The 25,242-nt window shown below is 52.7% G+C and overlaps 1 protein-coding gene across 3 annotated transcripts in view; it reads right to left on the minus strand.

Moving 5' to 3' along the window:
• Positions 1-5,177: 5,177 nt before the first annotated feature.
• PEBP4 (phosphatidylethanolamine binding protein 4) overlaps positions 5,178-25,242 on the minus strand; it is a 226,979-nt gene continuing 206,914 nt past the window's right edge. For 2 of the 3 annotated variants that reach the window (XM_054498210.2, XM_054498211.2), the window contains exons 5-7: positions 19,176-19,221; positions 16,851-16,964; positions 5,186-5,465 (exon numbers count right to left, since the gene is read on the minus strand). In XM_054498210.2, the coding sequence (XP_054354185.1) occupies positions 5,311-5,465; positions 16,851-16,964; positions 19,176-19,221 (315 nt within the window). In that variant the 3' untranslated portion in view covers positions 5,186-5,310. Of the gene's footprint in view, positions 5,466-16,850; positions 16,965-19,175; positions 19,222-25,242 lie in introns of all 3 variants that reach the window. The other variant, XM_054498212.2, reaches the window with a different exon arrangement.

The raw sequence follows: 25,242 nt of genomic DNA on the forward strand, positions 1-25,242 counted from the left end.
GGTCATTATCACCATCACCTCATCATCACCATTACCATCACCATGATCATCATCACCTCATCATCACCATCACCATCACCATCACCATCACCTCATCATCACCGTCACCATCACCATCACCATCACCTCATCATCACCATCACCATCACCTCATCATCACCATCACCATCACCATCACCTCATCATCACCATCACCATCACCTCATCATCACCATTACCATTACAATGATCATCATGATCACCATCACTTCATCATCACCATCACCATCACCATCACCATCACCTCATCATCACCGTCACCATCACCATCACCATCACCTCATCATCACCATCACCATCACCTCATCATCACCATTACCATTACAATGATCATCATGATCACCATCACTTCATCATCACCATCACCATCACCATCACCATCACCTCATCATCACCGTCACCATCACCATCACCATCACCTCATCATCACCATCACCATCACCTCATCATCACCATTACCATTACAATGATCATCATGATCACCATCACTTCATCATCACCATCACCATCACAATCACCATCACCATCACCTCATCATCACCATTACCATCACAATCACCATCACCATCACCTCATCATCACCATTACCATCACAATCACCATCACCATCACCTCATCATCACCATTACCATCACAATGATCATCATGATCACCATCACCTCATCATCACCATTACCATCACAATCACCATCACCATCACCTCATCATCACCATTACCATCACAATCACCATCACCATCACCTCATCTTCACCATTACCATCACAATCACCATCACCATCACCTCATCATCACCATTACCATCACAATCACCATCACCATCACCTCATCTTCACCATTACCATCACAATCACCATCACCATCACCTCATCATCACCATTACCATCACAATCACCATCACCATCACCTCATCATCACCATTACCATCACAATCACCATCACCATCACCTCATCTTCACCATTACCATCACAATGATCATCATGATCACCATCACTTCATCATCACCATCACCATCACCCATCACTATGATGATGATCATCATTGTCACCATCATCATCATCACCATTACCATTACCATCACCACGATCATCATCACCATGATCATCATCACCATCACCATTATCATCACCATTACCATCACCATGATCATCATCACCATCACCATTATCATCACCATTACCATCACCATGCTCATCATGATCACCATCACTTCATCATCACCATTACCATCACCCATCACTATGATCATCATTGTCACCATCACCATCACCATCACTATCACCTTATCGTCACCATCACATCACCATGATCATCATCACCATCACCATCATCATCACCATCGCCATCACCATCATCATCACCATCACCATCACTTCATTATCACCATCACCATGATTATCATCATCACCATCATTTCATAGTCACCATCACCATCATCAGCATCATCACCCATTACCATCATCATCACCATCATCAATATCATCACCCTGGAGCCTTCCTAGGTGGCTTTCCCTTCTTTTCTACCTTTCTGCCTTGCCTAAGAGCAGTTATCATACAGGAATGATGGGGAGGGAGAAGGGTCATTCAATGGACTAAGGATGGTAAACTGTTGGGGTAGTGACTATGGGCAGGTGGGTAGGGATGGTAATGGCCTTGGGCTGGGCCAGGCTATTGACTTGAGTATCCAGGAACCCTGGCCATCCCCACAAATCACACACGGTCCAGGATGGCTTAACCTGGAGTAAGGAGAGACACTTGGAGAAGAGTCCCCTTAATTTATGCTGGAAATTCCGGCCCTCTCTCTTTGTCCCACTCCAGATCCTGATCTGGCTTTTATCTTATATAGCCAAGAGAGTAAAATTAGAGTACAGTTTTCCTCTAAATACTACACCTGAGGAGGCTTGAGTTAACACCAGATTCCACCATGACTAGTTATGGAATAGGGAGTAGGTTCCTTAACTTATGGGAATGCCAGTTTCCTCATCTCTAAAATAAGAATAACACCCACTTTATTAGGGTGTTGTGACAATCAAATGAGAGAACATGTATGAAGGCCCCCAGAAGTCCATGAAGTAGCGTGGGAATGCATTCAGTGAGATACCACACATTAGGCATTTTGTGTAGTACCTGGTATTCAGAAAGTACTCAATAAATGCATCTGATTACAATGATGATAATAATAATGTCCGTTCTCTTTATCCTGGTAAAGGGGTCACTAATGCTCCCTTATATTTTTCTTAGCTGCTTCATTGGAGATCTCAAAGCAATTTAGCTGTTCATCTTGTTTCTTCCTGGAGGAGGTGGTGCAAAGAACAGGGATGAGAGGCCCAAAGGGTTCTGCAGGAGGAAAGCTCCGTCAAGGCTGGGTTTTCCCCAAGGTCCCCATGGCCTCCAGGTTTCCCCTCTCCACAACTGGGACCTCCTTCTCTGTGGTTTCCAGGGATCGCCTGGCCGGGGTTGGCTTCAGCGTAGAGCCTAGGCCAGCTTTGTTCTTCTTTCACGTTTTGGGGCCAGGAGGGTGGGGGTCTCTCCAGCAGCTAAACTTAAAGCCCAAAATGTCAAGTCAAAAGGAAGGAGGGGGTTGGGGGAAGGAAAGAAAGCAAGCCGATAATTTCCTCGAAGGATAAACATCCGATTTTTTTTCTTCACCCAAAATAAACATGCTAGCCACAATGAATTAAAAGCAGAAGAGGGGAGGATGTGTCTCGATTTGGGGCTGCTCTAGGAAGCTGACCTTCTATTTATCCTGGCCCTGGGCACCAACCGGAGCTGCCAATTACGTTCTGAGTCTGGTGGGGTGGGGGCTGTGGGGAGAAGGTCCCAGGGAATAGGGGACCCAGAAAGTCCCTTGCGAGGCTGCCTTCCATGGCACTGCAAATGGACACTTCCTTTTGCTTCTTATTTTAGGTCGGCTTGCAGGCTTGCAGGCTTGCCTGGTGGGGTAGAAAGAAGTGGGGAGGCTCCACAATTTCTACTGCCTGGGCTTTCTTTTACCTTGGTCTGGCATAAAATGCCCTTCTGGAGCATCAGAATTTGGTGCCTATTACCTGGGCAGGGAGCTGAATCTATCAATGAAGGGGGCATCATTCAATTCTCTCCCATTCACAAACTCAACCTCCAGCCCCGCTGTATTCTTCAGATCCCCACCACTAAAATTGTTCCACTAGTTAAAAGCGTGCTCAGCTGGGCTGAGGGGTCATCTAGGGCCCTCTGCCTTCCAGCTAACAAGGGGCAGGACTCTGAGATGGTAAGAACCCTGTTCCCAGGTACAGCTTGTTCTTTTCGTCTGGGGATTTCAAAGCACTTTGCACACATGAGTCACCAACATCGCTACATGCTAGCCAAGGAGACGGGGTTATTAACCCGTGGAGGGAAACCAAACTGAAGGGGGTGTTAGGGGTGCTGAAAGGACTGGAGTGGCGGTGGGGAGGCACGGGTCCTCCATAACTTTAGGCTGGAAATGAGACTGTAGCAGGGAGGGGTCTCCCAGGGGTCCTCGGGTGGGGAAGTCAAGAGGCCTGCAGAGAAAGCCCAGGGAAGTTAGATGGTGAAAGTCCTTTCCTTGCAGATACCTAAGAATTTATTCACAGCTTTCTTTTCTTTTTTTCTTTCTTTCTTTTTTTTTGAGACAGAGTCTCACTTTGTCGCCCAGGCTGGAGTGCAGTGGTGCGATCTCGGCTCACTGCAACCTCTGCCTCCCGAGTTCAAGCGATTCTCCTGCTTCAGCCTCCCAAGTAGCTGGGATTACAGGCGCCCACCATTACACCCGGCTAATTTTTGTATTTTTAGTAGAGACAGGGTTTCACCATGTTAGTCAGACTGGTCTCGAACTCCTGACCTCAAGTGATTTGCTCACTTTGGCCTCCCAAAGTGCTGGGATTATAGGCGTGAGCCACCGCACCTGGCGTTATTCACAGCTTTCTAAAAGCATACATTTGATTATGCCATCTGCCTCTCCAATCTATTTTTATTTTATTTTATTAATTTTTTAGAGATGAGGTCTTGCTCGGTTGCCCAGGCTGGAGGGCAGTGGTGCAATCACAGATTCATAGATCACTGCAGTCTCAAACTCCTGGACCCAGGTGATTCTCCTATGCCAGCCTCCTGAGTAGGCATAGGAGACTACAGGCATCCACCACCATACCTGGCTAATTTTTTATTCTTATTTTTGTAGGGACGGGGGTCTCCCTATGCTGCCCAGGCTGGTCTTGAACTCTTGGCTTCAGGCGATCCTCTGGCCTTGGCCTCCCAAAGCACTGGGATTATAGGCACGAGCCACCATGCCTGGCCCAATCTACTTATCATTTAATGATTTCCCACTGCTTTTTGGATACAATCCAGAGCTTTAACATGGCAACAAAGGCCTGGCATGGTCTGGCCTTTGCCCATCCGTCATACTGTTCTTGCCCTTTCATACTTTGCGGCAGCCGCAGCACGGGCCTTTCATTTCCTGGAAGATGCCATGCATGCCCCTGCCAGCCACAGGGGCTCGGAGGAGCTTTGGAATGTTCTCTATTCCTGTCTCCACTCACCTGGTAACCCCTAGCCCACTTTTCAGCCCTGAAGTTAAACATCAGGGCTCTGCCTGAGTCTTCAACCCTTTTTCTCCATCAGAAATCAGGCCCCCTTTACACCCTCATCATACTTATCACAGTTTATCATTTGTTGGGGATATTTCCTCCCCCTGCTGGACTGGAAGCTCCATGAGGTGAGCACCATGAGGTGTCTGCCCTATCTACCCATGCATGGGGATGAGGCAGGCATGCATCCCCAGTGCCTGGAGGAAGGCCAGGTGCACCCCACATGCAACAATAGTTGCTGAATGAACGTTGTCGAATGTCAGAGCTGGAAAGGCCCATGGTGATAAACCAACCACCCTCTCCCACTTCTTCCTACTTCCGTGTCACAGCCAAGGGAGCAGAACTTTGGGGAGGGTAAGAGGTTTCCGTGAGGTCCCACAGCGACTCCGTGACAGTTCGGGCGTAGGGATCACTATATCCTGCCTGTCCGTCTATTCCCCCCACTCCCCGACCCAACCCCTTGCATTTACAGGAAAGCCTCGGTCCCCAGTGCTGGATATTGGCCGATTTTCTCTTGTTGCTTTTCAAAGGAATACAAGCTAGGAAGCAAAGCATCAAGCCCTGGATGATTTTTTTTTTTTAATTTGGAAAAGAAGGGGTTCCGTATCCACGGGGGGTTCCATACCTACATCGTCGGTGGTGGGCAGTGTGGCCACGTGCCCGGACAGCAAAGCCTGCTATCTAGCAGGCAGCTATCTCCGCCTGGTTTTGTGCTTGGGCTCGCTGGCCCCTCCTCTGGGAGCCTGGAGGGTTGGCGAGTCCTGGTAGTTCTGGGTCATGAACTGGGTGCTTGCTTCAGGTTCGCCCAGGTGGAAGCGGTTCAGAAATCTGTCCATTTTCCAAGAGCCTGGAAGGACAAACAGACCACAGGGAGGCAGTGAGAGAGAGCCATGGACTTGAAGGCTGGCAGGGGCCTGAGAGGGAGGCCGGCTCGGGGGAGCCGAAGCAGCAGGTGATGCGATGGCCATGGGGCGTAGTGGCTGGGGGAGCTTCTGGCTCCTGTTGCAGAGGCAGCCCCCAGATGTTAGCAGAGCCTCTGAACAGCAGCAGAGCTGCCTGCTCCCCAGAGGGCAATGGGGACTGAGAGCCCAGCCCGAGTCGAGGATGTCTGAGTCTCCTTCCCCAGCGCCTCTGTTTAGCAAAACTGCCTTCTCGCTCCCGGGTAGAAAGGAAGCCCAGTCATGCGGGCTGCCCACTTCCTCTACTAATGCTCTCTCCCTGCAGGCTCCCCTGACCCCAGGATGGGAGGCTTCACCGCTGCTTCCCTTCACACCTGCTCACCCCTGCTGCTGGGGCTGAGATTGGCGAAGTATCTGTGCTCTTCTTTCAATCTTCTCCCCTAAACCCCAACCACCTCCTCGTCTCTGTCCCAGAACAGGGGGTGCACCAGGGTGCCTTCCCCGTGGCAGAGGTGCAGGGGCAGCCCCTGGACCCTGGCGGGGGAGCTGGGCCTGCAGAAGCCCAGACATTGCCCAGGTCGGAGGGGTTCCTCCTCAGGGGGAGAAAACACAAGTGTGTACAGGGAGGCGCATCTTCTGGGGCAAGTGTGAACAGGCCTTGTGGCAGGGCGAGGAGGGCACAGCCTCAGGCATGGAGTGAGGCTGAGGGAAGTGGTCAGAGGCATATTCCCACGTTTTTGTTTCCCAAACCCTGGATGTCAGACACCCTGGGCAGATGCTTGCCAGGAAAAGGCAGGAAGTAGTTTAATTTGAATCTCAGATAAATAGCAAATCGCTTGTTGGTGTGAGCGTGTCCCACATTCTGCGTGGAGCATCCTTACATGAATTTTTTTTCTCGTTGTTTGTTTATCTGGAATTCAAATTTTACTGGGCATCCTTTTTTTGTTGTTGTTGTTTTGCTAAATGCAGCAACCTCCCAGGGTGGAGAGAGAGTGCCTGGGGAAGACCCTGTCCGGAGCAGAGCTAGGCAGTGGTCTATATACAGTGGATTAATGGAGACCAGTCACCTCTGATACCCAGACAGAAGAGGGCAAGGGGCTGGCAGCTCTCAGAGCCTCACTTGAGACTCACGGGCCACCCACCCTCCCACCTACCTGTCTCCCGGGTCAGCACCCACCACCCTTTTCATAGCAATTAAGATAGCAAGCCCATTGAAGCATTCCTGCCTCCCAGAGGCTGCTGACATTTCAAAGATGTTCTTAAGGAGAGGATAATTTTTAATCTGAAACCCAAAATAACAATAACAATAATGCAAACAATAATAGCAGTAACACCCCAATTTCTGTGCTTCCTATGTGTTGGTACTACTGTAAGAGCTTGACACATAATTCGCTTAATCCTCACACCAATCCTAAAAAGGGAGGACTATTCCCATTCCCAGTTCACAGATGGGATGACTGAGGCACAAGGTGGGGTACTGGCAAGGAAGCTTCGTAGTGGCAGGGATGGGGAAAGGCCTTTGCAGATTCCCTCAAATCCTATCCGACTCAGTGACTGCATGCTCAGATGGGGCCCAGGGGGACTGGAAAACAAGGAGTTCCAGGAGTTCTTTTGCAGAAAGGGTGGCCAAGGTGCTGAGAAAGCCTCTCCCGCTAGAGGTGTACTGACTGCAGCTGGGTTCTCCTAGGAGGCTCGGTGTCACCTGAGTGTCCTTTCAGAGGGGCTGTGCCTGAGCCTCTGCACCCTAGGAGCCCAGCTGGCTGGAAGGAAAGGAATAATGGTATTATGACCCTGGGAACGAGTGTGTGCACACACATGTGTATGTGTGGGTGCATGCGTGTGTGCTGGTGTGTGTGTGTGCGCGCACGTGCACATGCCAGGGTAATAAGGGCTTATGGGTGAATTGGTGTGTGGCAGGAACAGGGACGAGGGGGCCTTCCCCACCGTAGGGCAGGAAGGAAACTGCATGGCAGGAAGGGAATTGAAACCCATCACGAGGCTGGGGCAAGCTGCGGGGAAGAAATCCCCTGCGTCCAGAGCGAGAGTTGGCTCCCCTCGATAGTTCAGAAACCTCTGAGCCTTCGGTGCCCTGGGGGACTCGTGGTTCCTTTCCAGTCCCAAGTCGACAGCCCTGTGGTTCTCGGGCTCCCTGGCCAGCTCCTGAAACCCAGTCCCCGTGCCGGCTAGCCTCTTGCTGCCTCCTTTCCTGGCTCGGCCGCAACTCCTTACACCCCCTGTTTCCTGCCACAGAGGGCAAGTTCTAGAAGGCAGAGGGGGTGAGTCAGGCCCTTGGGGTGTGTGGGGAGAGCTGGACAGCTAGGAGGCTGCGGCTTCTGTGGTCACCGCTCAGAGGAAAGCCCCTTCCTGTATGGCATTGCTGTCCCCGAGAAGCAGAGAGTCCGCGGCCAGGCAGGAAGAGGACAGCGCTGCTGTCTGTGCTTGGGCCACTCCACTGTACCCTGGACGCACCCAGGCCAGGCTCTTCCTGGGACGAGGGTAGGGGCAGTGAGGGCACTTCAGAGGCCTCAGTGGTGGGAGGCCTTGGCTGAAGGGAGAAAGGAGGAGGAAGCTGTCTGATGTCTGTCTCATGAGCCACCTGCCCTGTGGCTGGGACACAGAGGCCTGGGCACCTCGGGACAGGGCTGCCGCATATGATGTACAGGTTGATCCCTGCACAACCGTAGGGGGTGCTGTTCTCATCCTGCATAGCCAGATGCAGCGGCCCTGGCACTCTCACTTACTGGTCAGTGCTGATAGGAAAGATGTTAGTGATGAGAGATGTTAGATTTCAGCAATGTTCCAGATGGGGGCCAAGGGGAGAGCCTGATAACCTTATCTAAAGCCACTGGGGGGTTTCTGGGCCACCATTCTGTGCCTGGCCTCCTATTAGGCTCTAGGGGGGAAAGATGTCCCCTGTCTTCAGCAGCTGGGGAAGGGGCTCCTTCTCGGAGCTTTAGTCCCAGGGACTGTGATGATGGCAGGAATGTTTGGAAACGGCCCTGGGGCAGGTCTTGACAGTCACTCTCTCCACCCCAAGCTTCCCAAATCTGTGGGGCTGGCTTTCCACTGTTTGGGAGTGGTTTGTCACGTGGTGGACAAACTCTGGACGGCTCCATTGGGCCAGTTAGGGCTAAGCAGGCATCTGAGAGACTGAGAGGTGCTCGGCCACGTCCAGCTTACCCTGGCCCCCTTGCAGGACCTGGTAGAATGGGGGCTCTGCTCCCCTGCCAGAAGTGCAAGCTCTTAGATGAGGTCAGACCCCAGGGCCCCTTTAACACTGGCAGCCATCACCCTGGTCCTCTGCCAGGCATGGGGTGAGCGGAGCTGCCTTATTTTACCCCCTGCCCTTGGTGAGTTTCTAATATAATACAAGTAATACTAAACTAATCACAGTCTGGTCCTTCAAAGGGTGGCCTTGGCCAGCAGTAGAACTTTGTAGTCTGGGTCCCTAGCACACAAAGTCCCCACCCCTAGTGAAACCCCTGGATTCCCTTCGGCAGGCCCATTCTCCAGGCTGGGTGCAGTGGCACTATCACTGCTCATTACAGCCTTGACCTCCCAGGCTCAGGTGATCCTCTTGCCTTAGCCTCCTGAGTAGCTGGAACCACAGTTGTGTGCTACCACAACTGGGTAATTAAAAAAAAAATTATCTGTAGAGACAGGGTCTCCCTATGTTGCCCAGGCTGATCTCAAACACCTGGCCCAAGTGATCCTCCTGCCTGGGCCTCCCAAAGTGCTGGGATTACAGGTGTGAGCCACCGCACCTAGCCAGGCCCACTCTTAAGACTTCCCAACAGCCAAGGACAGCACTTCCTGGGTGACCCTGCTGTAGCCAAGGGACGTTTCCCACCTGACTGGTCCTTGGTCCTCAGTATTTCCGTCCTGATGTATTTCCGTCCTGATGTATTTCCATCCTGATGTATTTCCCTGTTAGCCTGGGAAGTGGGTTAGGAAGATGAGGGAGGGAGGTGTCCCCCCATCCCAGCTCCATTCTCCCATGGGCCCCTGTTCAGGTGGGCTGGAGAACAGGGAGTGTGTTGCTGAGCCCTTGAGGCTGGAGCTGCGGCAGCCTCTTGTCCCAGGGCAGTCTCTGTGAGGACGGGGGCCACTGGCTCTGGCTCCTAACAGCCCTGTTCCTTCAGGTGGTGATCTGTATCTACCCAAGGTGATCACCCTCTTCCCTGGCCCTGCTGCCTCTCCTCTTAGGTAAGGGCACCACTGCTTCTTGTTGGGGGATGGTAGCCCTGAAGAAAAAAAAACACAAAACTTAACTCCAGCCTAATAACCGCCCCACAGAGAGCCCGGCTCAGGTCTAATTTGTCTGGCTCGTCATGGTACCGGCCACATTGATAGAAGCGCTGATACCTTTCTGCCGAGATTAATGATGTCCCGGCGGTGGTAGGTGGGAGGCCTGAGCCTTTCGTTTTTTGTGCCATTAAATGACGTCGGGAGACTTCCACTCAGGACCTGAAAAGCCCTCGTTCCATCACATCCAATTACTCCGGGAGGAGATTTGCTGAGTGGCTGATCCTGCGGGCTCCAGAGGCTTTGGGGTAGTGGGGGGCACTTTGACTTTGGCAGGAGTGAGAGGGAGGGGATGCCAGGAGAGTTTCGCGGCGGTGAGGGGTGACCCGCGTCTCCTCTGGAGAGAGGACCCAGGAGGGCTGAAGAGTGGAAGCTGGTTCTAATTATCCAGCCAGTGCATCCCCTAGGCCTCCTCCTCCCTTCTGCAGCTGGGGGTGGGGCAGGAAACGGATCAGGAGGATGGGAGACTTCAAGCTGCCAGTTTAGCTCCCAGTGATACATTCCAATATTTGGTAGTGGCGACAATTGGCTGGAGTTTTGGGTAGAATCTGGGGGCTTATCTGTGTGGTTTCTTCACGATGTGTTCAACATTGCTTGGGACGGCTGATGTTTGGCTGGACTGGGACTTGCTTCTTCAGGAGGTCCGCCTGGGGCTCATGGAGATTTCAGGTAGTTCCCAGCCTGGGCGCCTGTCTGTGTTGCCCGGGATGGCCCCAGCTGGGCGGCTGCCAGGCCCCCAGTTCTACCCGCTCGGCCAGGTGGGTGGGGCCCTTTGGAGGAAGAGCACCTCCTGCCACAAGCCCACGCAGTGATCAGGGGCTGGGCCCTGGGGGATGCTGGGGCTGGGCCACGTGAACCACCATGGGAGGTCGCGAGGGTGGGCTGAGTGTGTTTGTGTCTGTCTGTGTGTGCACTGGTAGGGGGCAGTCTGAGGGCAGGGGCTGCTCTCCAGGCAGGGCCCCCTTTCCTCTCAGGCCTCTTCCGTCCATGCTTCCTGACACCATGCGCTGCTGTGTTCTGCTACTAGGCTGGTGGATTTCCTCCCAGCCTCATCCCTCTGCAGCAACATCTCCTACTCTTGAAGCTGCGTGGGGCTCTGCTGCCCTTGGCCCCACGATTCCCCTTCTTTCTCACCCACCGAGGTCTGCATGCCTTCAGATGCCACAAGCAAGACTTCAACCCCCTATGTGGCAAGTCCCTGCCCGTCTCTCCTCTCTGACCCCCGTGGGTGGGTGGCTCCACCTCTGAGCTGCCGAATTTGGGTGCCTGTGGTGCTAGGGAGTGGCTTATGGCTGCCTGGCCCAGGACTCCCATTTTGCAGTGAGCAAGTTTCCCCTCTGAGGGCCCTGAGGCTGCCCTGGAGGTGGTGACCCGAGCCTCTCTTGCCCGTTAGTTTCCAGCACGTTGACACCATCCTGGACACTCGGCCTTGGAGTGGCTTCTGGAGCAAGCTGTGGCATGTCCTCTCGTGGGGCAGAGAGGGGATTTCCCCTGCTCGCTTGCAAGAGGAGTGTGAGGCTGGCTTGTGACACCTCTGGGTGAGGTGACTGAGGTGTGGTGTGGCACAGACCACAGCTCCCCAGGATTCTGAGGCTCAGCCATAGCCAGGGAGGGGGTGTGTGCGTGGACCATTCTGGGCAGCTGCTGCTGGCCAAGGAGGCCTGGGACAGCAGGATACAACTGCACTCTGTCTGTATCCCCACTGGGGCCCAGAAGTCTGGTGGTCTGGGTCAGGAGAGTGGGGATGTAGGCAAGGTAGTGGCAGGTGCAAACAGCCCTTCTCTGGAAGTCAGAAGAAAGTCAAATGGCTGTTAACTGTGGACGCCCTTGGTAAGTCATGCCACTCACTGTTTCAGGCTTTGCTTTCCTTGTTTGCCCTGGTGTAGGGGTGATGGCCACTGTCCTGCCCCCTTGACATGGTTGGCAAGGGAAAGGCCAGGGAGGAGCAGGGTGGCTGGTGGAGAGGCTGGTGGAGAGGCAGCCCTGCCTGCCTGGGATTGGGACAGAGAGGACATCGATCAACTCAGAGACTGTCACTTGTGGGCATGGTACTCACAGAGGTGTCTGCCTTCTCAGGTGCTGGGGCAAGCTGACGTGTGTTTGTGAATGTGGGGGTGTGAGAACGTGCAGATCCATGTGTGTGAATGGCTTGTGGATGTGCCTATGTGGGTGTGTCCCACACATAGACACACTCATTGACTGAAAGCCAACAGTGGGCTGGGCACAGGGACAGGTGGGAGAAGGGAAAGAAGGCGGAGGTGAGCGCTTCTCTCAAGGAACTGATAGTCTCATGGTGGAAGGGGTGCTGCCACGAGTGGCAATTGATTTAGAAATACAAGAGAGATCAAAGCAGATGTCTGGGGAGGCATAACAAATGCTGTGTGAGTGGAGAAGACGATAGAGACTAGAGATGCCAACAGCAGGTTGGGGGAAGCCTGGCTGAGCGGATCAGCCCTGTGGGGTTGTTCTAGATGGCATGATGGAGGGCCAGCAGCCGGGACTGGTGCTTGGAAGGTAGGCAAGGCATTGCGGGTCTGGGAAGGGGAGAATGAGATGCCCAGATGGGCAGTGGTGGGCGGGCAGATGTGAGCAAAGAAGTAGTTCAGGGACGTTCTGGCAGTGTGCCGCACACAACGGCAATGGTACAAGGTGCAAATGAAATCTGCCTGGAAGGAAAGATGTCCCCCTCAGAGGGGTGTTCACTTAGAATCAGAGGGAGACAGCCCAGTGTGTCACAGGCCTGAGATAATGGCAGCTGCAAATCTGGAAAGGCAAAGTGTGGCCTTTGGGACAAGTATCACACAGCTGTCCTGTGACACTGGCCAGCCAGCCCTTGTCAGAGGCACCAGTTAAGGCTGTTTAGATTTCAGGGGTCTCTCTGCTCCTCCTGCCTTGGGGACTGGTTATGCTTGTGCTGTTTGAATATCTCCCCTGACTCTCTCAGTGAGCACCCCCTATCCATAGAGCTACACCAGGGTGACTCCACACATGCATGACAGCAGGGACACCATCACGTGGTGACTTCTTACAGCACCCAAAACAGCGCCAAGTATACACTAGGCGTCTGGCATCAGCTGAGTGAATGCAGAAGGCATTACTGAGTTATGCCAGGGGTGGTTCAAAAGTGGCCAGAGAGGAAGGAGCAGTGCAAAGGTAGGAGGAGTGGGGTGGCACGGCAGGATTTCATCAGCTAGAAGCGGGGTAGCTCTAAGCCCCTCCAGGACCCTTGCTGTGCTCCTGGCCTCCTGGGGTCCGGTGGAAGACCTTTACTAGGAAATGTCGGGGTTGGCTGTGAAAGTCGAGCCTCATCAGCTGGTCCCTGCATTTATTTGGCAGAACAGGGAGGCGAGGACATCCCGGGAAGCTGAGAGCAAATCAATTTCAGGTCATTCAATTGCAGATCAACTAGTCTAACCCCATGTCTTGATGAGGTCAAAATCGAGGCCCAGGGAGGGGAGGTCACCTGGCCAAGGTCAAACAATCAGAGTCGGGACGTCAAGATCTCATTTACTGACCACATGTATACTGTCCTGGGGTCACAGTAAAAAGAGGAATCCTGGGGAGGGTTTCACCTCCTTGGGTCTGAACAGTGCCATCCCCACATCGCTCTACATAGTCATGACAGGCTCTACTAGAATCATCTCAAGCCCCCTTCTTCACCCTAAGCCTGTCATTTACCCATAAGATCCAGGGAGGGAAGAGGCCTGAACAGGATGCGGTTCAGTGGCCCGTCTGCCATAGACGCCCCTCTACCTGGCTCCTGTAGGCTGACCTTTCCCCTCGAGTCTCTAGAAGCTTTTCCTGCCTGTTCACCCAGGGGACACAAGCAGCTGGTTACACCACACTGCCCCCCTCCCAACCCCTGACACCCTGCTTCCTCCATGGATTCTCTCCCATGGAGAGAAATCTAGATCAAGGCAAATCCTGGGGCCTGTGTTCATTGGCAGGACCCCACGCTCTGGCCTCCCAAGCACTGGTCCAGCCCTGGGCTCCATAAGTCCCCAGGCACTGTCCGGGTGCTTCAGAGAGCACCAGGCCCTGAGTGTTTCAACATCGTGCAAGGACCTGGGGTTTCTGCTTTTGCAATCACCCCTGGGTTCATCCACACCTCACTGCCTCATGTCTTGACCCCTCTGGTGGTGCCCTGTCCTCTCATTCTGGTCAGTTCTGCCTGCCCCTCCAGGTTCGTCGTCTCCAAAGAGTGACTTTTGAGTGTTGCTTCTCTGGTAAATAATTTCTAATGGCTTCCCAGAGTCAACCCGCAAAAGCCGCTCCTCTGCCGGACTTTTGAGAACCTTGTTTTTCCCCTTCCCCTCCATTTTCTCACTTAAAAAAAAAAAAATCTATGGTTTCTCCAACCCAGAGCTCCCTCTTCCTTCACTCAAGGATTCAGATCTCCTCCTTCTCTAGGGCCCAGCCCTGCTCCAACCTCCTCCCCATGGCCTCAGGGCTAGAGAAATTTGTAGATCATCTGGAGCCAAACCCTCATTTTCTAGATGAGGAAACCGAGGCCCAGCGAGGTTCACTGATTGGCCTCAAAGTGAAACTACTAACTAGAGAGAGGGGAGTCCAGATTGCCTCACTCTACAATAAAACTCCTTTATATCCTCTCTGGCTGGAGAGAGCACAGTGTTCTGGAGGGAAAGGCGTGACAGGAAGGGAAGAGATCTATCCCTGAGTCCACAGACTTCCAATTGTCCTTACAGTTAGAATCACACAATTAAGTGTTTAATTACAACCTGCTCTGCATTGTTGTTTAATTGTTTCCAAAGTAGACTGTAAGCCACTTGGGGACAGGGAAAATTCCTGGTGCCCTTGATTGTGTCTCCTCTGAAGTTCCCAGCACAGCGCTGGGCACATGGAAGGCATCACATGGCAAGACTGGGACCTTGGCTGGGGCTTTCATCTGGGAGGGCCATTTTTATTTTATTTTATTTTTATTTTTTGAGACGGAGTCTCGCTGTATCCCCAGGCTGGAGTGTAGTAGCACGATCTCGGCTCACTACAAGCTCCGTGGCGCGATCTCAGCTCACCACAAGCTCCGCCTCCTGGGTTCATGCCATTCTCCTGCCTCAGCCTCTGGAGTAGCTGGGACTACAGGCGCCCACCGCCATGCCCGGCTAATTATTATTTTTTTTTGTATTTTTAGTAGAGACAGGGTTTCACCATGTTAGCCAGGATGGTCTCGATCTCCTGACCTCATGATCCGCCCACCTCAGTCTCCCAAAGTGCTGGGATTACAGGCGTGAGCCACTGTGCCTGGCCTGGGAGGGTCATTTTAAACCCTGTACAGATGCAAGTCCAGTTTCTAAGTTCCCCATGGACAAAAGGTGGGTCAAGGGGTGGGGTGGGGAAGTACACAAGACCAAACAACACGTTTCAGGCCCAGTGCGTTTTGGCTTCCTTGCCTGGTCACCAACATCCTGGGAGGTGGGGGTCAGGCCTTTGCTGGTCCCTCAGGCCACTGTGGTTTCTGGAGGACAGGCTGTGGTCGAGCCTCAGGAGCACCAGCACACAGAGTAGGGAAGCGTCTTTGGTGTACGCAGCTCCCTTCCTCTCCCTTGTCTGTCCCTCCTCATGGCATCTCCCGATGCTCTATCCTTCCCTCCATCCTGCCTTCAGAAAGCACTTCACCCCCGAGAGACTCCCGCCCTGGGCATAGGCATGGTGACCCCGGAGTCTCATAGTGGGGCTCAGAGGCACTGCTTCATTTTATGAGAACCCCATGGGTGGGGGAATGTCATAGGCTGAGGTCCCAACATCTTTGGTGAGGTCGGTAGCCAGGGTGCTGGAGACGGTTTTTCTTGGTCTGGGCAAGATACATAATTTTGTTTCCTTCTCTCTGCATTAAACTTAAAAGTATGTCTTTGGCAAAGACATTTAAACAGATTCACGGATTGGCAAGGCGCTGAGGGCACCTGGGGAAGGTTCACTGGTGGAAAGTTTGCACCAGCTCCACTCCCAGGGTGGCCTGGAGCCCTCTGTGGTAGGTGGGCCCTGCTCGGCACATCTGAAGGGCCCCATCGCTCAACCTGTGCCTTTCTGGGCTCCATGTTCCTCTCCTCTGGGGCCTCCGGCATCGTGGTTGTAGCAATACCTGTGCCGGCTTCCTAGTGGGTGGATGTTTGGTCAAGGTCACTGGGTGAGAGGAAATGGCTGACGACACCCACCCTCCCACTTGCCTTCCTGCCAGCCTGGGGGATGTGCTCCTTGCACTCTCAGATGGCATTTGTGCAGTCTCTATTGTCTTCCCTTCCCTAAAATTGGGGAGCTGATAGAGTGCAGGTGTGGCTTTATTTCCCATTTTCTGGAAAAGAAATCTAAGGCTCAGATGGCGGGTGGGGGAGTTGGGGGCATGGCTCACACTGGGTCAGGTGAGTCACTTGCGGCATGTTGCAGTGGCCAAGTGGCCACCACTCCAGCTCCCTGGCCCTGGTGGCAGGAGGACCAAGGCCAAGCAGGTGGGGTTCGCCATTAGGAGGCTATAGGGAGTTGGTCTGCTCCAGAAGCCAAGGAGGGCTGCTCAGAGAAGCTAGTGGAGGGGGGATGGTGGGGGACATCTTCCCCTCATCACTGAGATGGCACAGCCGACCCAGTAATTAGCAACCCATGAGGATAGACCGGCAGGGTGGCATTCCAGGGCCCTCTTGCCCAGATCAGACTCAATTACAGAGCACAATGACTTGCCAAAGTTCAGGGGCAGCTGCCTGCACATGCCATGCAAAGTTTCGGGGTACTCTTCTTCCTGGCTCCAGTCACCTGCTTTGAGACCCTGCCTTACATACCAACCCACCCAGCTGGAGCCTCCACATTGGTCTGTGGGACTTACTTCTCAAGGGAGACCACACCTGATGCCAACATCTTTAGGGCACTCCTTCCAGTTCACTCCCAAGAAACACCAGCCTTCGGCCCCAGTCTCCAAGGCTCATGAGTGGGGGTCAAGGGCCCAATTTCCCCGTAAATGCATGAAGCTTGGTTCCACCCCAGAATTCACCCCGGTGGTGGCTGGAAGGATGGGAAGGTCTTACCTCGAGTTTTGTTTTCCTTGGGAAGGAGAGAGATGACTTTTCCTTCCTGAAGAAAGACAAAGAACTGGTAGCGATGGAAGCCACTGTGTGCCGGTGGGGAGGGAGCCTGGTACGCTACAGGTAGAAGAAGGAGAGAGGTGGGCATCAACATCCCATACTACCGAGGGCAGAGCTCTCTGCCTTCCCATGGTCCTGCTGACCTCCCTGGGGCCCCAGATCGGCACTCAGACCTGCAAAACATTAGGATTTGTATTTGGCGGGATCTCAGCTTCAGTATCTTCATTTAAGAAGTATATATTTTGGTGGGGGTGAGAGTGGGGGAGGAGGTGGTCCAAGAGGAAACACCCTGAGCTGGCTTGAAGGCCTCGGGTGCTGGCGTGGCTCCCAGGCCTTTATGGGCTGGTGGGTGTTGGCATTGTCCTGTTTTTGCTGTAGTCTATCCTGATGGATTTCCTGCCTCAAGAGAAGCCCATCTTCCTCTGTGAGTGTGTTTGGCAGAGGATTTTTATTTATTTTTTCGGCATTTGCTTATGAACTCAATCCCCAAAGAAGCCAATTTCTTGGCTGCGTCTGGAGGATCTGGAAGTGGTTACGAGGGTGGGTGGGACTGGGTTCAAAGGTTTGATCATGGGAGCTGTAGGAGCTGGGTGCTTGGGGCACCGGGGAGAAGGTCCCTCTCCCAGTCCTTCCCTCTCCCTCCAGGAGGCTGAGCTTTTTTTGGGGGGTGAGAAAGTGGGGTGGGGACATCCCTCATTCTTTCCCGAAGTCCATGCAGAGTCAAGGTCCTGTTGGCCTGGCCTAGGTCTTTGAAGGTGGGCCTCTTTCCCAGAGTGCTTCACCCCTTCCCACTCCCCTTCCCTCTCTCCATCTTCCTTTCCAAGGAGGAGAGCCAGGCTGGAGCCAAGAATCTTTCTGGGTGGGTGGGAAAGAAGCATTTGCAATGAGGATGTTGGTGGGAGGGAGTATCGGTCCTTTATGGCCATCTCCCCTTCTTTCCTCTCCTGATCATTAAACAAAAGCACGACTTGCTGCTTGGAGCGTTGGAAGAGTCCCTCACTGTGCACTTCCGGCCACTGGTGGCTTCCAGCATGCCAACAGCCGGGGAATTCCTGACGATTCATCTTTCCCTGCATTTTTGGATCGCAGATCAGATGTGTGTGTGTGTCTGTGTGTGTGTGTGCACGCGCATGCGCACTCAGAGTGAGAGCAGAGCTGGGTGAGCTGAGAGCCATGTGAGTGTGTGTGGTTGGAGGTCCCACTCGGGGTGGGTGTGTGTACACGAACAGCCAGTGTGCAAACGCCCCGAGGCTGTTTTGGAAGGCCTGTTAGTGTGTGTATAAATGCAGGTAAAGGAGCATTTCTTCCTAAACACCGCCAGTGCTGAGAAAGACTTCTGAGCACAGGTGGGTGCCAGGGAGTCTCCTCGTGTGCTTGGGTATGGATGGCAGATGGGACAAGTCAATGTGGGCGAGACGTGTGGGCATGTGGGCTGTGGAGTGCACTCCACAGTGGGCACACTCGACGCTGCCCAAAACTGGTGACCTCGGTTCTGTGCAGACAAGTCTGAAGTGAGAACTCACTGGATCTGTGCAATGGAGAATTTATCCTCAAGGGAGATAGAGACTAATGCCTCTCACTAGGGCTTTCCTCAAGAATCCCCTCTTCAAAACCTCCAAAGACAGAGAATTGAGGAGTAAGGAGGAGGGGAAAGGGTTCACACATGCTAGACCACTTCTCCGGGCCAGGCCCTGGGCTGTAGGCCTTCACTTATGACATCTCCTCCATCTTCTCATTTCCTGGAGGCTTGAGAGGTCAAGCCAGGACAACAGTGAATGGTGGTGCTGGGATTTGAATCCAGGCCTGCTTGGTGCCCAAGCCCACGCTGCTTCACGGAACTGCAGGGCTAAGTTTGGTGCCCAGTCCTGTGCCAGAGGCCAGCCCACTACCTGAGCATCCCTTTCAAGGTAGGTTGGGGGCATCCTCCCGGGGCAGGGATCTGAGAGAGGGAAGCTGGGGGGAGGATGGGGGTAGACAGGGGTTGCAAGCAGCCTCCAGTCAGATGGCCCCCTGCACTGTGACGCTGGCTGCATTCCTTACTAGCCATTCACATGGCGCAGGATGGTCTGTGCCTCAGTGTTATCCTCTTTAAAATGGGTACACTGATGGCAGTGACCATAAAAGGCAGTTGTGGAGATGAAATCAGGGCATTCAAGAAAACTCTCAGGCTGGCGCTAGCACACGACAAAGCAGCACCATGAGGTTTTGATTCTTGTGATCGTCACTGATGCCCTGGCTGGGGGAAGGAGTCCCTAGGGTCTTACTCACCTGATAACTCCTGGCCCTGAATCTTCCCTTTCTTCAGGTCAGCGCCCTGAAAGAAGAGACAAGCAGGGCTGTAGGTTATGCCTTGGGCACACTTCAGGCCACGTGGGCTCTGTGGGATTGCTTCTCTCTCTGTGGGAGGAGGATGGGAGAGGAAGGAGGATGGGAGAGGAAGGAGGATGGGACAGGAGGAAGATGGGAGAGGAGGAGGATATATGGCTGCTTTTGGGAGACAGGGCAGTGAGTGGGGTTTTGGAATGGGTACCTCAGGGGATCCAGGGAGAGAGGACAGACACAGGTATTGCTGAGGGGAGCAAATGAACACCTTCCCTCTAGAGAGGCCCTGTAGGACACTTCCCAAAGAGCTGTTCCACGATCCCCATCGGTGCCTGAGACTGGGTGCTCAACATCACCTGCAGGGTCTGGTCAGATCTAAGAGAGGCGCTTAGATCTGCAGTTTTCTGGATCTTGCTAAGGAGCCCATCTTCTCTGGAGGGAGGATCCTGCTCCCTTTGGAGCCTTTAGAATATTAAGCAATGGGCTCTGAGCAACCAGCGGGGGAAGGGAAAGCAGGAGGAGGCTACACTGCCTGATTCTGTGGCAGCTTCTCCCCACCCTCAGTTAACTCAGCCCACAACCCTGGGGCAGTTTCTTTGGCCACTGGGACAGCCTCAGTTTCCCTCCTCTCTTTCCCTCCCTCCTCCCCTCCACTCGGTGTCTGTGGGATAATGAGGTGACCCCAGGGGTGGGTGCTAATTACTGTTTGTGCAGGACCGGGAGATGCTCAGATGAAAGAGACTGGAGCTGGGCCCCTGGGTCTGTGCCATGGCTCAGGGGCCCCAGGCCATGCCAGGGAGCCCCGAGGCCCCTAGGTGTGGGGTTTTATAGCCTTAATGAAGGTGATTAGCGTGACTCTTAATTGAGTCTGCCGACACCTAACTGTGCCCTGGCTACCTTTTCACCAAGCCTAGAAGAGGGGCTCATGGGATGCTGGGAGGATGGGGGAGAGGTGGGAGGCCCTGCTTGAGGTGGGGGCAGGGGCAGGTGAGATCCAATCCCCTAGCTTGAGGTTTACCTTTTATAGAACTAAAAAGTCCTACTCGCCCAGTCCAGAACCCACCAGATCTCCTCCCCTTTGGACTGCAGCTTGTCTATTACTGTCCTCACTTTGGGCCTCTTGGTCACATATCCCTCTTCCAAGGCTGGTTCCTATAGACCTAGGTCTCATTTGGTTGGAAGAAGGAGCAGGAGACTGTGGAAGGATAGACCCTTCCCCCACGAGCCCCTTGTACTTTGTCTTCTTCACCTGATACAGGTGAGATAGATCTTTCTTTTCCTTTCTCTTTCCTTCCTTCCTTTCTTCCTTTCTTTCCTTTTCTTTTCTTTTCTTTCTTCCTTCCTTCCTTCCTTTCCTTTCCCTTCCCTTCCCCTTCCTTCCTTCCTTCCTTTCTTTCTCTCTCTTTCTTTCTTTCTTTCTCTTTCTTTCTTTCTTTCTTTCTTTCTCTTTCTTTCTCTTTCTTCTTTCTTTCTTTCTCTCTCTCTCTCTTTCTTTCTTTCTTTCTTTTTCTTTCGGAGTCTCACTCTGTCATCCAGGCTGGAGTGCAGTGGTATGATCTGGGCTCACTGAAACCTCCGCCTCCCGGATTCCAGCGATTCTCCTGCCTCAACTTCCCAAGTAGCTGGGATTATACGTGCCCATCACCATACCTGGATAATTTTTGTATTTTTAGTAGAGATGGGGTTTCACTATGTTGGTCAGACTGGTTTCGAACTCCTGACCTCAGGTGATCCACCCGCCTCAGCCTCCCAAAGTGCTGGGATTACAGGCATGAGCCACTGCACCCAGCCGAGATCTCTTTCCTTTAACTTCCTTCTGCTCTCCCTGATCCTGTTCTTTTCTGCTCAGGAGAATCTGGGCAGCCTTCAACGTCAGGTCCCACCCATACGGTGATGCACACTCCAGCTCTGTCTCGCTCCCCTCTCAGCACAGTCCCCCAACTCCCCGCATTTTGGGCCTGACATTATCCAGGCCCAGGTGTGGCCAAAGGGCTGTGGCCCGACAAGGATAAGGGATTGGAGAATGGAAGCCTGTCTCCTTGCCGCCCATCTCTTCCAGGAGAGGAGGGAAGGCCTTGACAGATGCCTAGCAGCCACTCTCCCTACAGAGCTCTTCTGCCACCCGAGCAAGATGGAGAGTTCTAGGGCTGAGCACAGGGAAGACGTGCCCAGCCTGGTCTGCCCTGAGCTCCTCAGCCTCCCCTTATTCCTTTCCAAGTCAGTCCAGCCAGCGGTTGTTTAAACAAAACAATAGCAACCTAAGCTGGCTGTTTCTTTTCAACTCTCCCCAGGCTTGGGTCCCACCCAGAGTGAGGCCAGGGAGCAGGCAAGGTGGGGGCCAGGGCTAGTCAGATCGGGGAGCTGGTTTGTGCAGAGCTGCAGCGGGTGGAAAGGCTGATCTGGAGCCTTGATGGGGTGGGAAGGCTCTCTTTCTTCATCCTTTCACTCTGGGGAGATTTTCTTATCAACCAGGGCCAGCATAGGCAAAGACTCTGCAAATCCTTACGTTGGGTTTGCTGAGGCAAGCCACTGGCCTTTCCTAGCCACCCAGCAGATCCTGTGCTTGACTCGGGCACTGATGGCAAATGGACTGTTCAGGTCCCCCCTGCAGCTGATCCCATGGACAGGTGCTGGTCCTCACTGGCAGAAAGAACGGGGGAGGACCTGGTGGCAGAGGGGCCCCCACATGGCGTGGGGTCAGAAGCTGTGATTTACTTGGATTGTCTTGAGAACTGCCTAAGTTCCCTTGGCTATAAACCTTTCCTCATTGGTCAGTCCTGGAGGGGCTACAATTTCTACCATAGAATCAACACCTGGTAGGGGCTTTAGGAAACTAAATTCTAAAAGGTGAGAGGGTTGGGCTCCAGAGAGGGAAAATCCAGCATGTTCAAGAAGGATGAGGCCTTAGACCTCAGGCCCTTCGAGATCAGCTGACTCAAGGTCTCATGCCTTTTGACCTCAGTGCCATCCTGTGCTCTTTCTGTGACATCATGACAATCCCTCCATTTCTATGGGAGGCATCATTTTCCAAAGACCTGATTAAAATATGGAGATATTATCTGGAGGGCTGGGGCTGTGGTGAAAATGGGGACCCTCCCACCCGATTTAGGTCTTCTGAAATATCTTCCTGATGGCCAAGTGCAATGGCTCACACCTGTAATCCCAGCACTTTGGGAGGCTGAGGCGGGCGGATTGCTTGAGCCAAGGAGCTTGAGACCAACCAGCTTAGGCAACACAGCAAAACCTCGTCTCTACAAAAAATGCAAAAATTCTCTGGGGATGATGGCCCATGCCTGTAGTCTCAGCTACTTAGGTGACTGAGCTGGGAGGATCACCTGAGCCCAGGGAGGTGATCCTGAGCCATGATGGTCCCACTGCCCTTCAGCCTGGATGACAGAGTGAGACACTGTCTCAAAACAAATACATGGATTAGAATGTCACTTCTAGCCTGTGATCACCCCAGAAAGCTGAAACTCTCCAGAGATGGATGAGATTCAAGGAAGTTTCAGGAGGTAAGAGGGAGAAACGTGTAGTTTTGAGCACTGCTCAGGGCTGCTGGGCTAGGAAAGTGCCCTGGGAGGAGGGGGTACCAGCCCAGCGTTTGAGGAACACAGACACCACTCCTGTCGAGTCTGAGAAGAGACGGGCTTTGGAAGGAGACCCTGAAGGAGGCTGAAAGTTGGGCTTTCTCACCGTTTAGAATTTAGTCTCCTAAGGCCCCTACCAGGTGTTGATTCTATGGTAGAAATTTTAGCCCCTCCAGGACCGACCGATGAGGGAAGCTTCATGGCCCAACCTGCAAGTTCTGCTAAGAGCTCCCCCACACCTTAGGCCTCCTCACTTTGACCCTGCTGCCTCTCCCAGCCCAGACTCCAGACGTGCTCTTGCCTGTTTAAGATGGGCTGAGCACAGACCAAATCTCCTTTCCCTTCCTATAGCTAAGACAGACTGACTTTTTCAAAAGGAACTTGTTTAAATGCTAAAGTTAAAAAGAAGAAATATAGTTGACCCTTGAACAACATGGGTTTGATCTGTGTCCACCTATAAACAGATGTTTTTTCGACAAAAGTTATACTGAGTGTGCCTGCCTCTCCTGCCTCCCGTTCCACCTCCTCCACTTCTTCCACCTCTGCTGCCTCTGCCACCCCAAGACAGCAAGACCAACCCCTTCTCTTCTTCCTCCTCCTCCTCAGCCCACTCAATGTGAAGATGATGAGGATGGAGACCTTTATGATGATCCACTTCCACTTAATAAATAGGAAATATATTTTCTCTTCCTTAGTATTTTCTTAATACGATTTTCTTTTCTTCAGCTTACTTCATTGTAAGAGTACAGTATAGAATACATATAACATACAGAACATGCCAATTGACTGTTTATATTATTGACTTCCAGTCAACAGTAGGCTATTAGTTAAATCTGGGGAGAGTCCAAAGTTATACTTGGATTTTTGACTTTGTTGGGTGTGGCACCCATACCCCCTCATTTTTTTTTTTTTTTTTTTTTTTTGAGACGGAGTCTCGCTCTGTCGCCCAGGCTGGAGTGCAGTGGTGTGATCTTGGCTAACTGCAAGCTCTGCCTCCCGGGTTCATGCCATTCTCTTGCCTCAGCCTCCTGAGTAGCTGGGACTACAGGCACCCACCATGGTGCCTGGCTAATTTTTTTTTTTTTTGTATTTTTAGTGGAGACAGGGTTTCACCGTGTTAGCCAGGATGGTCTTGATCTCCTGACCTTGTGATCCGCACGCCTCAGCCTCCCAAAGTGCTGGGATTACAGGCGTGAGCCACCGCGCCCGGCCCCATACCCCCTCATTGTTTAAGGGTGAACTGTAATTATAGAAATTACAGACAACATAGATGTAGTTCAGCTTCTCATCCTCAAGAACGCTGAAAAGCCCAGGAGGGGTTTTTCAGGAGAGCAGACCAGGAACACTGAGGTATTTTGGCAGTGTGCCTAGGAGGACATTCTGGGCCTTTCTAAGTTTGGGACTGGAGGGCCTGGGGAAGGCAATTCTTCCTCATCAGCATCCTCTGGAGATGGGGAGTCTAAAATACCCATGACTCTCCTAGCAAGGGAAGGGAGGAGGAGGTGAATTTCTTAGAAGGACCCTTAAATGCTCAGGGTATAAGAAAAATAGTAGTTATCACATGTTCTCACTTATAAGTGGGAGCTGAACAATGAGACCACATGGACACAGGGAGGGGAACAACACACACAACTGGAGGGCCCATGGTGGGGGCGTGGGGAGGGAGAACATCAGGATAAATAGCTAATGCATGAGGGACTTAATACCTAGGTTATGGGTCGATAGGTGCAGCAAACCACCATGGCACACTTTACCTATGTAACAAACCTGCACATCCTGCACATGTACCCCGGAACTTAAATAAAATAAAACTTAAAGAAAAGAAAAAGAATAGTAGTCACTCCTTTTTCCTAGAAGCTGGCCCCAGTTGTGTGTGTGTGTGTGTACGTGTATGCACATGTGTGTGTGTGCATGCATGTGCACATGTATGTGAGTGTAGGGTACTGGCTTTATGCATGACTGCTTGGCACAGGACTAGGTGCAAATTATTCTAATTGCAGAGAAGAGGGCTCAACACTGTGGACACTTTGGAGTTGCTTCTGGGTTCCTAGAACGTGAGATTTCCTTTCCAGCTCTCTCCCACCTCAGAACGCACTGCTTCTCTGGCAAGCTAGCCTGGAACTTGCAAGCGAGGTACTCAGGGAAAGTTGTGGCTCGACTGAGAGTCATAGCAACCCCATTCTCAGTCCAGGGTGATGCAGACTGTCTTCCCAGACTTGTCCAGTCTGGGTCAGGTAAACAGCGCAGTGCTGGAAGCCAGGGGTCTATCCCCACCGCTATTGCCTTGCATTTGTAACAGGCTTTCAGCTTTATTCTCCAGGTAACCATCCAACTGGTTGATCTCACAACATCCCATTGAGAGGAAGGGCAGAGATCTTTAGCCCCATTGGACAGGAGAGAAACCACAGAAGCTTCAGCTCCTCAAG

Source organism: Pongo pygmaeus, chromosome 7 (assembly GCF_028885625.2).
Source record: "Pongo pygmaeus isolate AG05252 chromosome 7, NHGRI_mPonPyg2-v2.0_pri, whole genome shotgun sequence".
Taxonomy (NCBI): domain Eukaryota; kingdom Metazoa; phylum Chordata; class Mammalia; order Primates; family Hominidae; genus Pongo; species Pongo pygmaeus.